The sequence below is a fragment of the Lytechinus variegatus genome, chromosome 1 (assembly GCF_018143015.1).
Source record: "Lytechinus variegatus isolate NC3 chromosome 1, Lvar_3.0, whole genome shotgun sequence".
In the NCBI taxonomy this organism is placed as follows: domain Eukaryota; kingdom Metazoa; phylum Echinodermata; class Echinoidea; order Temnopleuroida; family Toxopneustidae; genus Lytechinus; species Lytechinus variegatus.
In genome coordinates, this window is record NC_054740.1 from 9,843,583 (window position 1) to 9,861,442 (window position 17,860).

Sequence of the window (17,860 nt, forward strand, 5' to 3'; positions counted from 1 at the left end):
ATGTATATCATACTACGCTACATGTACATTGTACATTTCTTTTGTTTGAAATTGATGTATGAATTTCAAATCAAAATAAAATGAGCTACAAATGTCATGGGAACAAGAGAATTTAGCAGGATGTCCAGGTTAAAAACGTGATATCATCGTTATGAACAAACCGTATTGATGAGAAACAGAGTATGCTATTTTCATTCTTGCCGAGATAATAATACTGTAACACTATCCTTGCCAGAGTCATTACAAACTTGCCCTACCTGTACGCATGTTGATTGTTGCCATGGCGATTAAATCGTGGCAGTAATCAGCTAATGCCAGAGGTGAGCCGAGAAACACAAGAGCCAATAAAATATGATCTGATTTTAAGAGTGCCAAACAATGTCTCACTCAAATTTCCTCATGATGTCTTCTTAATTTTACAGCAAGAAATTACAAACATTAATAGTGTGTGCAGAGTGTTATTTTTACCAAATCAATTTTGTTTTTATATTAATATTTTCAATATGAGGATGCCTATGAATTATGTGTATCTGTTACCAGACAATATTAATACCAACATTGCAACATAAAATTTAGGAAAACAAAAGTAATAGTCCAAACTCCTCAAGTGCTTTGTACAGTGTAGCGATGCAAATCCCCATGACCAATGTTGAAAAACATTTCAAACACCTACATGTAACGCTCTCCTTTCCTCCTGACTCACTTTTCTCCTGACTTTGCAATACATTAATTCCTGCTAAAAGATTATAAATATAAATATCCTATTAAAGCAAACCAGTAAGACAAAGAATCACAATCAAGATGTTAGTAAATCCCATGAATTCTCACCTTCATCAACCACAAATACATCCATGGTTTTGTTTTGCTTCTGACCAGAAGGTCGTCGCCCAGGCAGGATATTCCGCTTTAAATTCCAAATCTCGCCAGCAAGAGACAACTGTATTATAGTTTGTTGTTATATCCTAAGTTCAATTTCACTTTAAACATCTGGCTTTGATTCAGCAGGTACAATTGTATGTACTTGTATATGATGATGACTTCAACCAGAAGGGCGCAAGTCATATTCAGTGTTAAGAGTCACTTCCGAACTCAACTTCACACGAAATTATGAACATCTGTCTCTGGAAATCTACATGCAGGTATTATGACAATGAACTCGAGCATTGCCGCTAAAGAATAGAAGAATGCCACAAGTTATTTCAATCAGAAATAAGAGTCATTTCCAAATTCATCTTTACAATAAGAAAGTCTCTTTGACTCGAAAGCTACATGTAAGTGTTATGCAATGACAATATGGATGTTCATAGTTCCACGAATGGCACAAGTCAACGATTCGGCGATACGATTCACTTCCAAATTCCAATGAAATTCATGTACAGTGATAAACATCTATCTCTTCATTTGACAGATAAAAGTACACGTACATGTAGGTGTTAAGCGATGAGACTGACTGCATCAAGCCCTGATATCAGAAGGACGCAGGTCATTATATTCAGAGTTTAGTGTTACTTCCAAGTTCGACTCCTCAATAATGATAAACATCTCTCTCTTTATCGTTCATCGTGTACAGTGAAGAAGATCAACTTGAAGCATAAGTACGAGAAGGGCACTATAAAATTCTGTCTCACCAATTCCACAGGAAGGTATCAGTAAAACAATAAGGGAGAAAATCATAATATTGACAGGTGGTTGTTACTCGTCAAACATGAACTTCAGTGTGACCTGTCTCAACAACTCGGCAGGCAGCATTAGAACATGATGCTATGCATGAAATCTTCTGGTAATGAAAGAAGGGAACAAGTCAAAACATCAACAAAACGCTAAGCATTAAATGCAGAAGGTCACAAGTCTTTATTCACTTTAGTCATAGTTCTTGAAGCATTCATGTTGTCCTCCAACTTTCAAATTCACTGGTTCAGGTAGGTATAGAACATCTCAATATACATGTCTCAACGCTATGAGTTCATAACAAATCGCAAAGATACACAGTAACAAAAATCACCAAAATCTCAGTTGGAATAGTGTGAAAATACAATGTCACAGCTTACAGCATCACAACAAAGATGACCTATAAGAACAACTTTCATAATAAGTCACACTTTTCAGTCAGCCATTACAAGCCAAGGTTCATCACCATAATGACATCCTAGCTCACGAGCTCAGTGGGAAGCACCTGGAACATGATGCCAATGGCTTTGAGCATCAGACAATACAAGAAGGGCGCAATATTAACCCCCATGGAGCACTCATGTACCCATCTGATATCCGATCCACCTCCCCCTCTATATGCGTTGATGTGATTTTGCCTTCAGCAGATTCTACCTTGGAGTGATGACTTAGCAACAGCTCAAAGTATCAAGCGATAAATCGCACATATTCAACTCTCCGATGAAGAACTGTGAAAAGAGGGAGAATCGTGGTAAACGAGGCTATAGACGTCTCCGTCCCGAGGGAATCATGGACTTGACAATTTTTCCCATATCAAACTCCAAAGTCTTTCCGGCGCTGCTCCGACGGCAGAGGTCAGAATCGTTCTTCAGCGGTGAATCATGGCAGACAGGCGGAGTGGCAAGTCAAAGTGGTGGTTCAGATGGGATTAGGGGTGGGTTGATTGAGATTGAAGGATGTCGATGGAGGCGTCAAGAGCAGGCTTCTGGTAGAAAGCCCAGCTATCTTCTTCCTGTCATTCTTCCTCATACCCTCACATAGATTTACACTACTTTAAACCCTGTGCATGTTATGGTGGTAAGATTAACCCATTGCAAACTGGAACCAGGTGATCCCAGTACAAAGTCTAGTGGGAAGACAGAAATCAATAGTCAACATGTCACTGCTTACTGGAATCAGGGTCCCGTCTCACAAAGAGTTGCGATTGATCAGATCAATCGCAACTATGAAAAGCCAGCAAAGTCAACATATATACAATGCATGTCTGCTCAAATTTTTTTTCTAGATATGAATTTATTTCTTGACAGTTTGGTGTGTTCTCCTTTGTTTACAAAGGACATTTTGCACATTTCCTGTAAAAAAAATAGACAATGATGGATTTCCATAGAGTAACGATTGATTGGCTCAATCGTAACTCTTTGTAAGACAGGGCCCTAGTGTTCCCTGTGCAGAGGCAATGTGAATGGTATTTTTACGGGATCATGGGCTTAAATTCATAATACCATATGAAAGCAAACGGCCCGATGACTTGTGCCCTTATGGCTGTGAAAGAGTTGATCTGTCAGATTCACCAACACCTCAAGATAATGAGCCAAGATGAGTGATCCACACAAACCACACATGTTGGAGAGTGTATTAACAAGTGGCCACATGTTCTAACACTTTGTCATCTCTATTCCTCATGAAATTTTCTTTATCTTACAGTCAGAACAAATTTCAGCAGGAAAAAATCACTTTATATACATTCACCCTATCCTCCCTCCTTTAAATTCTTTACGGAGCCCCTTTCCCCTTTTCTATTTAATACTGACCTTCTGTGAAATCTCTCTCCTCTTCCTCGAGTCTTCTATCCTCCTCCTTTGCAGATCTTCTTCCTCCTGCGTGACGTCTGTTCGGTTCTAACTCCTTGGCGCTCGTGGCATTGATGTCAAACTGCCAGTTTTCGGGAGGGTCGATGATGTATTCCGGATCAATGAGGTCCTCTGTGATGGCGATATTGTCGTCGTTGGGATCGATGCAGCCCTCTGTGTCACTCCGTTGGCTGTGAGGGTCCTCTGTTATTTCCGTGCTGTGATGGCGTGCTTTTCTGCTGCTTTTTTTCTTTGTGAGACCTGAGGGTGCAACATAAAAAGATACACTCAATAATTACAATTGATTATAACTTTTAGTACAAGATTTGCTATGAAGAATTGCAACAGTACAAATGATTGCATCTTTATTGTAACAGGGCACAAGAAACAATTACTTTCTGCTGCTCTTCTTTGTGAGACCTGAGGGGTAAAGAGATACAGTTCATAATTACAAATAAATGTTATTTTTTTTGTACATGGTTAGCAAAAGACTATTATGCTATCAGTTTAAAAACTGATTGCATCGCATCTTTAAAGTAACAGCCCTACTGTAAAAAAAACAGTGTCCCACTGTACGTGCCACAGTGTGTTCACAGTGTGGAACACATGATGAAATCACTTCACACTGTTAAATTTGAACATTTCAACATTGTGAATCACAATCATCCATGTGAATATGCTTTGAAGAACAGTCACACTGTCAAGGTAATTTCCAAAGTGTGAAAAAATCTTTGAGTATTTTAACAGTGTGAATATTGCTCCAACGCTTGGTGGAGCGTTGTGGCCCAGTGGATGAGTCTTCGGACTTTGAAACGGAGGGTCATGGGATCGAATCCCAGCCATGGCGTAATTTCCTTCAGCAAGAAACTGATCCACAATGTGCTGCACTCAACCCAGGTGAGGTAAATGGGTACCGGTAGGAAATAATTCCTTAAAAAGCTGTGTGTGCTATGAACGCCTAGCTCAGCCGGGTAATATAGGAGCGCCTTGAGCACCTTACAAGGTGGATATGTGCGCAATATAAATACCCTATATTATTATTATAACATTTTCGCATACTTTACTATAAAGTAAACACACTGTAATCGCACTGTGTGACACTGTCTTCTTTCTAGAAAAGAGGGCACAATAAATATTTCTTTTCAAATTAAGAACTTTCATGATGATGAATGACAAAATCCATTTGCAATATTCCTTTAATCTACCTCCTATAGATCTAAAATACTGCAGTTTTATTTCATGAAGATACAGTGTATGCACATTAATGGTCAACATACTTTGAAAGATCACCCAATATTCCAAAAGAATCAAGATTTATCTTTCACATTGATGAACATGCAGTAAACCTTTTCTTTTTTTACAAAGTTAGGGATTCATTACGCCGATCCCACTTTTAATCCACAAAAAAAATAATCTGCCCATGTTGGAGTTTGAGGCATCCATCCCTCTGTACATGTATGAACCACCATGCAGATCCTAACTATTGTGATGCAATTAACAAAAATAAATCATGGCGGTTGAGTCAAGTGAATTTGAATAGTTCTATAGATAAACCAATAAAAGTGTACTTCTTCATATCACCTGCGTCCAACCAAAACCTTTAACTCACAACTGACTCATCAATTATTATTCAATGTCCCGGAAACGCATATTGTGTTTTCATCGACAAAGCTTCCATTTTACCCCATCAAAATAAAGTAAATTTTGTGGTTGAGAAATACCAATCAAGAGCCACTTCAAACACACCACAATGTTTGACTTTCATGAAGTCAGATTAGCTTTAATTGTTGCAATGCAATGTCAATAATTGATTCATTTAGTAATATTCCATCAGGCAAATTGATCAGACTGTATATTGGTCGAGAAATGTATGATTAATTACTTTTATACAGTAATCGGATATCAACTAATAAAATCCATGCAGATATTTAAGTGTGAAGGTCACACAGATAGGCTATACATTTGGTTAGATACATATTTCATGATTCATCATATTACTTTTTAATACATTTTCAAGATTGTGCAAAACATGTAAATTATGCACTATTTGTATTATATATGGGACACAATAGAGTACATACTGTACTATACTTGGCAAAAGAATACAAGCAGCAATAATCATCAATTGCTTTTATAATGTATTAAAGATATCAGAACAACCAGAAAGGTCTCTTTTAATATTTCCAACCCTCTCCATGCTATAAAATGTATTATATATTTTCTGTCCACATTTTCTGTATTCACCTACTGCTAATTTCATCAACCATGACTTCCCCACTGGAGATCTCATATTTTCCAGATGTAGAAAATATCTGCTAATGATATTCAAGTAATTACTGTTACCTCACCAAATCTTCAAAGGTCTATATGAATTACTTCACAGACTGAAACAAAAGGCTCCTACATGTACTACATGTACATGTATTAACTATAGGCTCTGCATGATAAAATTTTAGACAAAGAAAAAGCTGATTTCTGGAGAAATGTTTTTTCTTCATTATCAATTTGAATGACAGCATAATGTAATGCCCATGTCCTTAACAGGTCTACACAATAAATATTTTAGGCCTACTTTACAGATTACACTAGTTATTTTAAGAAGAATATGAATATTAAAATTAAATGCAGACAATTATCAAGGAAAAATGAAGAAAAGGGACAATTACCTTTAGGTGCATAATCATCCAGGTAGAATAAGAAAATACAATGCTGAAGTCAAATCACCTAATAATCATAATGCTTTAATCAGAATAACACTGCCAATTTGTTCCCGTTTTCCAGGTTAATAAAATATTACAATACCTCCACGTACAAATTACAGCACAATATGCATGTTGGCCTACTGCTACAGCTCCTACATTTTGCAGCAGATGAAATTTGTTAGACAATCATCATACACAAAGGTACAGAGAGAGATCTCTGTTATGATATTAATCCTCCTTCGGATTTGCAGAGTGCAAGATAGGACTTCATTCACAAAGAATGATGCTTGTATATTCATCCAGGCAGAAAGACAAAGCTTAGAAAGAACGTATGAAGTGTTTCCATGTCAGCATGGGTCAATGGATTTCTATGGCTAAATTATAGATACATGTACAGTGATAAAAGAGAGGAAATTGGAAATATGTTGTTGAAGAACAAGAAAAATTAAAATACCGGTATTTCATGTTTGCAGTACCTCAGCATCAAAATTTCTTCTTCATAGCTCGAACACATTTTGGAAATGTATAAAATAGTAACTACCAATTGTTCATAACTAAATTATAAAAAAGTACCAATTCTTCATTTTAAATTATATAGAACTTTTTTAAAAACTTTTTCTTCAAATTTCAAATAAAAAAATGCTTCTTTCTTTACATTGCTTTTTAATCAATCTAAAGCATGTGTGTATAGTATCTTAACAGCAAAAAGAAAAGTATTTGTCACAGACAAAAATAAAAATGTTCAACATGTAATGCTATTTCCAATTACTTTAGATGCCAAGCAGACCAAATTCATCTATTAGAACCTATGATCTCCTTCACTTGTGTCCCATTAAAGATCACAGCGGATTAGGTAAAATTTTGCTGAAATAATTGTTTCAAAGGGGACCACAAATTATTGTGTACAGAATCAATAAGCAGTTAAAATTTATTTATGTTTTAAATCAATAAATCTACGGGATAGTGTGAGGGCATATTCACCTCCGCCGCAACCAGACGGGCAATCGAAATAAATGTTGATGAAAAACTATCAATCAATAACAATAAATACAATTCAACATCTACCTTTTGCACTGCATGATAATTAACTTCTCGCTGAATGAAATGAATCATAATCTGTAAACAATATAAAGTCAACAAAGCTCTTGATTGTAGTCAAGCATGAAAAGAAAATATTACAATAGTAAATTTCTGACACAACAGGGTATTACATGTGGGCTGGAAATGTTGTTGATTCTGAAACTTGTACAAGACTGGTTCAATCATGTGAGAGTATATAAAATATAATTCAAAATAATGAATTATCTGTAGAAATAATCAAATGTGTACATACATGGGTTCAAATGACAACATTTCTATTGTGACATACTGAGATTAAAAAATTATGATTGTGTTAATACTGTACAATTTGTTTCTTACATGTACATGTAGGCCTAATCAATTCTTCACATCAATTTTAATTTTCAATGATAATTAATCATATTTTTTAAATATACATGTAGAGTTTAACATATGTTCATACAATGATGCAAAAAATCTGACATACACAGAACGTCTGACAATTTTGAACATCTCACCATTATACAATAGATTGATTTACTTTTAATGATTAAATTGCTATTTTGTTTGTATGCCACAACATACACTACCATGCCCAAAGAAAAGAAAACTAGATACATCATGATTAACTTATGAATTTGCCCAATGGAATGCTTTGAAATATACTTGCTTTCATAGCTTTGCCCACTTCTGGGAAACGATTCCTAAGGCTGAGAGAGACCTGTGCCTGGAATCAAATGTCAACATAATTCTTTAATGCTCTTCAAGGGCTCTATGTAACATGCCACCAATCGAAAAGGCATTTTGAAAATTTTGTAATTCAAACATTGCAATTTATTCATTCTAGCCATCAATCGATTAAGAAAAAAATGCATATCAGCAATTCTGCCACCCCACCCCCTCTACACTATTTATATCTCACTCTACTACACCCTCTCTTCTTACTTTGCTTTCACAATTTCTCCTTTTTCACCTTTATCCAGTTTGTGTTTTCTTTCTTTCCTTCTTGTTTTCTCCTTCTCTTCCTCTTTCTTTCTTTCTTTCTTTCCTTCTAAACCTGCATCAGAAAATTATGTCTTCAAATGTCATTTTCATTTTTTATTTGTTGAACTGTATTTCAATGTTAGTGTTTTTTTTTTAGCACCAGCTAATGAGGAGAGTCTTTTAAAAGAAACTTGATTTCTTTTGATAATCCCCAGGCATTAGCTGGTGTTCTTTGCTTTTTTGTGTGTTTTTTTTATCCGATATTGTATATTGTATGATGATTATTTTGAATATAATGAATTTGACTATTGTTACAAGTATAATGGAAATGAAATAAGATGAAATAAAAATAAATACATGTACATGTACTTTATTAGAAGTCTCTTAAAAACACTCTACAATAAATGCAGAATATTTACCCTTGATTTTACACTATGTACTCTGCGTTTCTAGAAACAAATTCCTACCAAACAAAACAATTTTCAAACAATATCATCAGGAGTAAACTTACATGTAAGCAGCTGAAAATGAAAATAAGGTGTTTTTGCTCTCAGGAAATCATCGTCAAGTATGCAATACATTTTCTCCATCTTCCAGACATTGTGGTTTTTGTGGGGGAACACAAAGGTAGGGTACTGAATTGTATTATGGAGGCTGCGGTTCAATTCACAATAGTCCTCCATTCCATTTTGAAGTGACTATAGGGGGTGCTGCACCATCCCGAGTTTGCTCAATCTCGAGATTTTAGCCCGATCGGCCCTCTTCGCGGTTAATCTCGAGATTCAAGAAACCGTCTCCACCATCGCAAGAAGAGCAATTCCTGCTTGAGCGAGGCATCAATGCATTATGGTCTGATGCCGTGAATAAATAATCCCGAGCGCGTCTGCACCTGTGAATTAGCGAGATACTTCATAAAATAGCACGTTATTTTGCAAATAATCCCAAGTTGACTTGGGATTGCAATCTCAAGATTAATCCTACGAACTAGCGCGATAATTGCGTCTCCTTTACAAATAATCTCGAGATAGTTCAGATCGGGATAATATGCTGGATCAGAAATAGCGTGCTAATTTGAAAACTCGGGATGGTGCAGACGACCCTTATGGTGTGTTATGCCTCCAATTATGTAGTTGATAGGCATTTTTCTTTTTTAGAAACCATTGAATTTAAATTCTAACAGTGACTGACACTCACTAGGCACATTTACCATCAGCATCCCCCCCCAAAAAAAGAAAGAATTCAACACGTCATTACATCATGTTTCTAGGAATCAAATGGAAAAATGATAATATCCAATTCCATCCCCCACCCCCAATATCTAAGGCCCGGATTGTGTCCCATATACATGTATGCCCAATCTTTCTCCCCCCCCCCTCCCTCTCCTCAAACATGGATTTCCTTTATTTCATTAATTTACCTATTTGTCAATCTCCCTCCCTCTCAATCATCCATTATTTTATTCCCCAAATTTTCCCCAAATTATGAATCTCTCTCTCCCTCTCCACCCCATCATTTTTTAAAGTTTCTTTTATTTCCCTATGTATTGAATCTCCCCTCACCCCGTGCCCTTTCAATCATGGATCACAGATTTCTTTTATTTCATCAAGTTCCCTAATGTTGTGAATCTCAGGCCAGACAGAATTTTTTGAATGAATCATACAGGAAAGTCAACATCCTTCATCAGGAGACAAGACGTACACACCTTTCCATGTTCTTCCTCTTCTTTCTTTTCTCTATCTCTCTCTCTCTCTTACTTACAAATGTACTTACTTACTCACTTATACTGTAACCCCTGTAACCCCTGTAACTTGAGTGAAAGGTTTGCATAGCATACTAATCATATACGGCATATTACATGTATTACATTTTTTTTATTATTACCACTTCATGAGCTCTAGAACTGACATACTCAAATTGAAAAATTTTATTAATCATAGTTTTTGTTGCCATATCAGGCAATCATCTAACACCACTTGGAATGGCAAGAGAATTATACTCTCTACCTACACATGTTCCCATGCCACAAGAAAGCAGCAGTTGCATGATAGAAGTTCCCACTTTATAGGTCCTGCATGTAATGTAATGAGGGATGAAATATTTGTCTTTCCCAGTCAAGAGCTCATGATCCCCTTTTCCTTTTGAGCAATATCCTATCATGTATCATAAAGCTGCTCAGAATCCCTGGCAAGTAACCCCCGAAACCCCTAAATAAATCCACCTGCTCTATTTAAACACCCTAGGTACCTCCATAACATACATCCTACATGTACACCCATGTACACCCTTGTATCCAAGACAAGTCACCAACTTCATCAAGCATCTATAAACCCCAGATGAGCCTTTTGGTGCAATTTTTAGACACATCCCGTCTTTGCGGCAATCCCTCCCAAATGCTACCTTAAGACGTCGCCAGATTATCACCCCCCATATCTTCAGATCTAGATAAAGTTCTGAGCCAATCTTTGCTTGCTCGAGGCTGCTAATCTGTGAGCCGCAGATGCTCTTGGGGAAGGTATGTTGTACGTGTCAACATGTCTCCATAAACATGAATGTTGAGAAATGGATTTACCTGCATGTTTTAATGGACAGGTACATTTGGACGTGGGTGGATATTAGAACGAGGAAGGATTAAGGCAGTGTGATGTGTGGTGGAGCTGCTAGAAACTGCAAATTCATGACAAATGTATTCACTGGCCAAGCTGCATCCAATATGAGAAAATGATTCCAGTAAATATTTACTTCTAAACAATAACAAATGAGGAGTTTTTAGACCCAAGCTTTGTCTGAGATGATTAAAAACTGAAACTTTGATTATCTGATTTCTATAGACCATAGCAACTATCAACAAGTGGAATGCCTCTGGCCGTCTCACCTGCATCACGCGATTCAACATAGCAGCAGTGCTGACTTTGAAAACTACTATGTCTCGCACAAGATGTTCAGTGATACTTGGTTACTCTTATTTCCACGTTTTATGAACTAGACCAATACACTGTAGAGATAGGATGGTAATACAACAAATACCCCCAATGTGGCCAAAGTTCATTGACCTCACATGACCTTTGACCTTGATCATGTGACCTGAAACTTGCACAGGATATTTAGTGATACTTGATTACTCTTATGTCTAAGCTTCAAAAGTCAGATCAATAAACTTGCAAAGTTATGATGGTAGTTCTACAGATACCCCCACTATGGCCAAAGTTCATTGACCTTTGACCTTGGTCATGTGACCAAAATGCACACAGGATGTTCAGTGATACTTGATTACTCTTATGTCCAAGTTTTATGAACTAGACCAACATACTTTCAAAGTTATGATGGAAATTCAACAAATACCCCCATTTGGCCAAAGTTCATTGACCCTAAATGACCTTTGACCTTGATCATGTGACCTGAAACTTGCACAGGATGTTCAGTGATACTTGATTACTATTATGTCCAAGTTTCATGAATCAGATCCAAAAACTTTTAAAGTTATGATGGTAATTCAACAGATACCCCAAAATCGGCCAAAGTTCATTGACCCTTAATGACCTTTGACCTTGGTCATGTGACGTGAAACTCATGCAGGATGTTTGATGATACTTGAGTAACCTTATGTCCAAGTTTAATGAACTAGGTCCATATACACCCTGTATTAAGTTTGGTTTATGATATTGACCATTTTTATTGGTTAAAACACATATTCACCAACAGAATGGTCACTTTGACCAATCAAGAGTGCAGGAATAGGGCTCCAAGGGCTCCAGTTGGCATAGCATTAGGTGGTTTCAGACCGCCTCGAAGTTCGCCAGTTCCAGGTATTCTCTGTTCGGGAAATTTACCCCGATCAGAAAATACCAGGTATTTTGGTAATGTGAAAGCAAACTACGCGTAATCTCCCCGAAAGAAAATACCCGCTAAATAGTAGGTACTTGGCGAAATTACGAGAACTTTTGTGGGGATTTTTCCAAGGTCGCAGGTATTTTGGCGATGTGAAAGCAAATTACGGGAACTTTTAGCCCAGCGTGTCGTTGGGCGCGGCGGCGTGGGTGGCTGCTGGGCTAGTGAATTTGAATCTCGCGCCTTGCCTGCTTATCAGACCATACTGCGCATGCTCGTAACTTCGGGAACTTATCCCGAAGGGTACGTCGCGGGGCGGTGTGAATGCAGGAATAATTAATGGGTATTTTTTAGCCAAAAAAAGTTCTCGTAATTTAACGGGGATTCTTGTGATCGAGGCGGTTTGAAACCGCCTATTGTCTCACAACTGGGAGGATGGGAGTTCAAGCCCCGGCTGCGTCAGACCAAAAGATATTAAAATATGGGAGTTGCTGCTATCCTGTTGCCGTTCAAAAATTCAACAGATAGAGCTACGTCGATCTGGCACTGCACAGTAGCTGCTGGGCCCATGATCAATTGGGCAAAAATATTTTGGAGGGTATTACTATTTTCACATTTCATTTTGAACAATAAAATATGGCCTTCCATTTTTTTCCTTCTTTTTTTTTTCTTTCTTAAAGGTAAATGTACTTTATCAAACATATGAGGATGTAGATTTTTCAAAGTAATGTTAACTATAGATTACCTCAAAATCTTGCGAACTGCATGTACTATGTTTAGAATCTAGCCATCATACTACTGTGTTGCTACGTCAAGTATTCATCTAACAAGCTCAAACTCAAGTCCAGGATGTCAAAGACAACTTATATTTTACAATGGAGGACAGGCTTGGAAATGTATGCAAGCAAACCGAGCATGCTGACATTTGAAAAAAAACAGCAATCAATCTTTAATACTTAATATTTCATATTGATAATAAATCTAAAGGTAAACCAAAAATTGATTTTATATCCATGATATACAATGAGCTTGTAACACTATTATGGCATACAGTATACTCCCACAGCACTCGTCATATGATGCCTACATAAACACAAACTATGATATTGATCTTCTACAATTAAATGCAAAATGGAACCATTATCGTCAAAATGAGATTTTGAAAACAAACAACAAACTATTCTGTTTCTAATAAGCATTAAGAATGCATATAAATATTGGTGTTGTAGTCGTGGCATATGGAAACTGATGATTACAATTGGATACGTGCCAGGAGACTGGCATTTGAAAGTGCCAACATGGCGAGTAGTCAATTACAACAATACAAAGAAAGCAACAACTAAAATAGTATCAAATTACAAAGTTCAAGTCTGACCTTTAGAATATGATATAGTAATTTATTTTTTCTCATCTGATTTGGCTGTTGACTGGTCAGATGAAACTTAGGAAGGGATGTGAAATATCATTATCGAAAAGTGATGAATGACAAGAGCTTGCCTATTTGTGTCAGTTTAATTACTGTCTAATTGGAATTCACAGATTAGCTTCTCAATTTTAATATCAGAATGGGTTACAAATTTTGTGAATTGGGTTATTTTAAAAATAGGAGTCTCCTTCGAAGCCCTTCCTTCCTAATTCTTAAATCCCTTATCGTCTTTTCTCCCTCTTTCTTCCACTCACCCTTAAAGCAAATCTAGCCCTTTTTCATAAATGAAGTCATGAAACTTGTCATGTAATAAAATTATGCCCATTACTTAACTAATGCCTCCACAAGTACAACTTAGTGTATAGGTGCTGTGACTCGGTGGAATTTGAATAAGATCCAGGGTTCAAATCCCTCCACAGCATTTGTGTCCTTTAGCAAGGCGTCTACATGTACCTCAATATGCCGAACTCCTCCAGGCACATTTGTACCGGTAAGAAGAAATTCCTTCAATGACTCTTAAAGGTGCTTAATCTAAAGTGAGGATTATAGTATGTAGCACCTACATGTAAACAATTTTTCCCAGCAAATCATCATCATCACCATCATCATTACTATCATCACCATACTCATCATAACCATTACTATACTCATCATCCTCATCATCATTATCATTTATCATCATCATTATCGTCATCATCATCATTAATCATCATCATCATCCTCATCATCATTATCATTAATCATCATCTCAGTCAATGTCCATCTTTCTGTGAAATGGTACAAAGTGCCTAGAGCAATTTCAATTGATTATGCGCTATATAAGTACCAATTTATTATTGTTATTACATCCATTCGCTTACAAATGACAAGTCATCTTATTGCGACATTTTCAATGAGTTTTGATTTGGAATATCATTACGACTTATAATTGTATCAGCTAGTGAAAAGCTAGAAAGGGATGGAGGAGATATGATGAAGATAAGCTCATAATCTGTCTAAGTGTGACATCCTGTTAAGGAATCTATCACCAATCTTTAGAATGAGTTAGCCTGTGAGACACTTTATGTAAATAAAAAAAAAGCATTTTACAATGTACACTGCACATGTATGCTATTTTGTCCAATTGGTGAGGTAAATTGCATGATTCAACCGACATGTGCAATGAGTTTCTTAGTAATTTAAGAAATATGTCATTGCTTTAATATGAGAAAAAACTTGCTTTTGAAAAGTCTATACTTCGGAAATTGGGGACTATGAGCACACCAGAAATACAATGTACATGTATCCCAAATCATGAAGATACAAAATTGAATAAAAAAAAAAATAAAAGTTGATTTCTTCTGTCACGGGACACCAGGACAATGGTTGTAGGCTGCAAGTTCTCAATCCAATTTCTTATTTCCCTTCAAATAGGCCTCTTCAGTTTCCAGCATGCTACGAATTAATTCAAAAATAGAACAACAACTGCCTGATGTTTCAACTTCCCTCACTCAATATTAAGAAAATATATGAAATTACAATGCCAAGATGAAGCATACTTCTTCATGGCCTTGAGCTACTTCATTTGTAAATTAATAGCAGCAATATTGAAGTATGAATAGTATTATACAAAGTCAAAATTAATTGTAAATTGTGGGACAAGTTTAATTACCTAGAGTAGTACAATGTTAAGTTATGATGGGAGATTAGTCATCAAGATCCATATACAGTGTATATCATTTAAAAGTTTACACTTGGAAAAATTACTGGGAATTGGAAATTGTACACAATGGGGATAACTTTTTCACATATATTCTTGGTTTTAGATCTCACTTATGAAATAAATTAAATTTTGACAGAATGTTACACTTGAGTGAGCAATGTCCATTTTTGTAAAGCTCACAGAAATGCTAATTTTCTTAATGTGTCAAGGAAAAAAAACGAAAACAAACTAGCCTTGCGGAACATTTCTCATAAATTTCTCTTACTTTTTTGACCAATCGAAATAAATTCAACAACTTTGCTCCCCAACTTTAAATTTTAAACCTAGGTAAGCACAACCTTACTCTTTTTTTGTGACAGCTGGATCAGAGGATATACCATATACTGAATGTAAACAAAAGTTTATTTCAGACATCTCCAACATCATTTTACTTCTTATACTTTTCCCAATCTTGACAATGATTAACAAAATGAAAATCAAGCCTAAGCCATTTCATGTGAATCAAAGCTCTGTGTAAAAGCAATTTCACGATGGCCTCAGTGTGTGAGGGTGCAATGGCGTTCTAAGATGTGTTTTGGGCCAGGAAACAAGTTATGCTACAGTCACAAATACCTTTACAAACCCAGTACGAAAGATTTCATTACATTTATTGCTATTGTATAAAAATCGTTTGTATGGCGATTGTAGCCATTCAAGACTGATTTTTTGGTGTTATAACACTGAGATCTAGCTTGCATTATGATGTACAAGATCAGTCTGCAAAAGGATATGATGATCCACCTCCAAAATCCCTGATGTATCCAAGTGCTATAAAAAGGGACCTCTTGGTTGTCCTATAATAAACTCCAGTTGATGTTGATCCCTCAAGCAGGCCTTCAGTTAAATTCAATATTTTATTTAGGGTAAGGCTGCTTTCTACCAGTCACATTTCTCATTATTATCATTCCTACATGTACACATATTGTACTGGTGTGTTGGCTCAGTTGCTCGAGCATCTGTCTCAAAACTGGGCGGTCGGGAGTTCAAACCCCGGCTGCGTCAGACCAAAAGACATTTAAAGATGGGAGTTGCTGCTACCTTGTTTGGCATTCAACATCCGAGGGATAGAGCCTTGTTGATCTGGCACTGCACAGTGGCTGCCGGGTCCACGATAAATTGGGTATAATGAATTTTCGGAATATATCGATTCTCAGATTTCCCTTTCGAACAATAAAATATGGATTTTATATATACATGTGTATATATATATATTACAGCACAAAACTTAAAAAATAACATAGGACATGTTGAATCTCCATGGCCAATGAGGCATCAGGGCCAGACAACAAGACATTCACAGCCATGGCCTTGAAAGACCTTCTCAAGAATACCACCTATCACTCACAAATTGTCCACAAAGGCATGGTCAGGATTCACCCACTTTCAACCTACCTTTTCCTTCCTGATGCTTCAAGCAGTTGAACAAGGTTTTTCCTGCCATATTCCTTCAGAGCAGCCACACCAATCGGTTCTAATTAATTTCTACCAAATTGAATCACATCCACTTGTAACGCAAAAAGAAGGAAGTGAGTCGTCCCTGCGTCACTGTACTCTGGGGTAACACCGATCTTTCCTCCAAAGGTTTTCCTCAATATTTCTGAATACAAGTTTATCCACAATCAACAATTAGCTTCCTGAGCTTTGGAATCAATCAGTAAATGCCAGCTGAGCCCAAGTACCAGAATGGCAGCGCATTATTCCATTCACTCGAGAGCTGGCAGAAATAGCACCATGATACCTTCGTATTTCTGGGGGATTCTAGGCGATTGGTTCAGATGTTGTATGGCTCGCATTGATGTCACAATCCTAAACACATATCAATCGAAAAAGAACTCTTGGCTTGGTTCCTGTGCCAGCGGTGCATGACATCACGTAGTAATCACGGTCATATCTCACAGATTGCAACATGTGAAAAACACAAACTTGACACATGCATAATCTTTATTCATTCGGAGTCATGCAAAAAGGCCTTTGACATAATCAAGTGGCATCTTCAAATGCCACAATCTGCATTTCGATGGACAGCTGAACTTCTTGAACTATCAAGGGCTTGACCATTCCCGAGTGAAGCCTGTGTCCAATGGCTGCATTAATACATCATGGGCAAAGCCATTGCCAATCATTCTCCTTCCTATTGAGAGCTAAATTTATATGCAGAGGAAATGTGTGAGTCAAAATCTGACAGAGTCTCTATATGGTCCAAACAGCATTGTCTTTCATGCTGCTCTATGAAAATCATTGTTGTCAACTTGTTTCTCAACTAATTATCACCCAAATTGTGATGACACTTGGATACAGCTCTTGCTGAATAATTGGATGGCTTTTAAAAAGCCTGTGCTGTGGATAGCCCTCATAGAGGATGAACAAATGTAAATTATACTCCAGTATCATCCAACATTCCAATTTTACTAAATTTTAGTTGCACTTTAATACTTTTTCAAAGTTCAGCAGTTTATTCAGCACCAGAAAGAGACACTGGTCAGTCATGCTTTATTAAAGTTAAATGTCTTACTGGTTATAGATGCATTTCTTTTCATCTTTTTTGGATTAATTACGCGCAGTATTGTAGAGTGCTTATATACTTCGTTTATAAAGCCATTATAAA

The 17,860-nt window shown here is 36.7% G+C and overlaps 1 protein-coding gene across 4 annotated transcripts in view; it reads right to left on the bottom strand.

The window, feature by feature from the left end:
- The window catches only part of LOC121424392 (neurofilament heavy polypeptide-like), a 78,053-nt gene extending 60,673 nt beyond the window's left edge, over positions 1-17,380 (bottom strand). For 2 of the 4 annotated variants that reach the window (XM_041620101.1, XM_041620248.1), the window contains exons 1-2: positions 16,648-17,377; positions 3,480-3,779 (exon numbers count right to left, since the gene is read on the bottom strand). In XM_041620101.1, the coding sequence (XP_041476035.1) occupies positions 3,480-3,779; positions 16,648-16,696 (349 nt within the window). In that variant the 5' untranslated portion in view covers positions 16,697-17,377. Of the gene's footprint in view, positions 1-3,479; positions 3,780-16,647 lie in introns of all 4 variants that reach the window. The other 2 variants (XM_041620173.1, XM_041620326.1) reach the window with 2 other exon arrangements.
- Between the last annotated feature and the right edge of the window lie 480 nt (positions 17,381-17,860).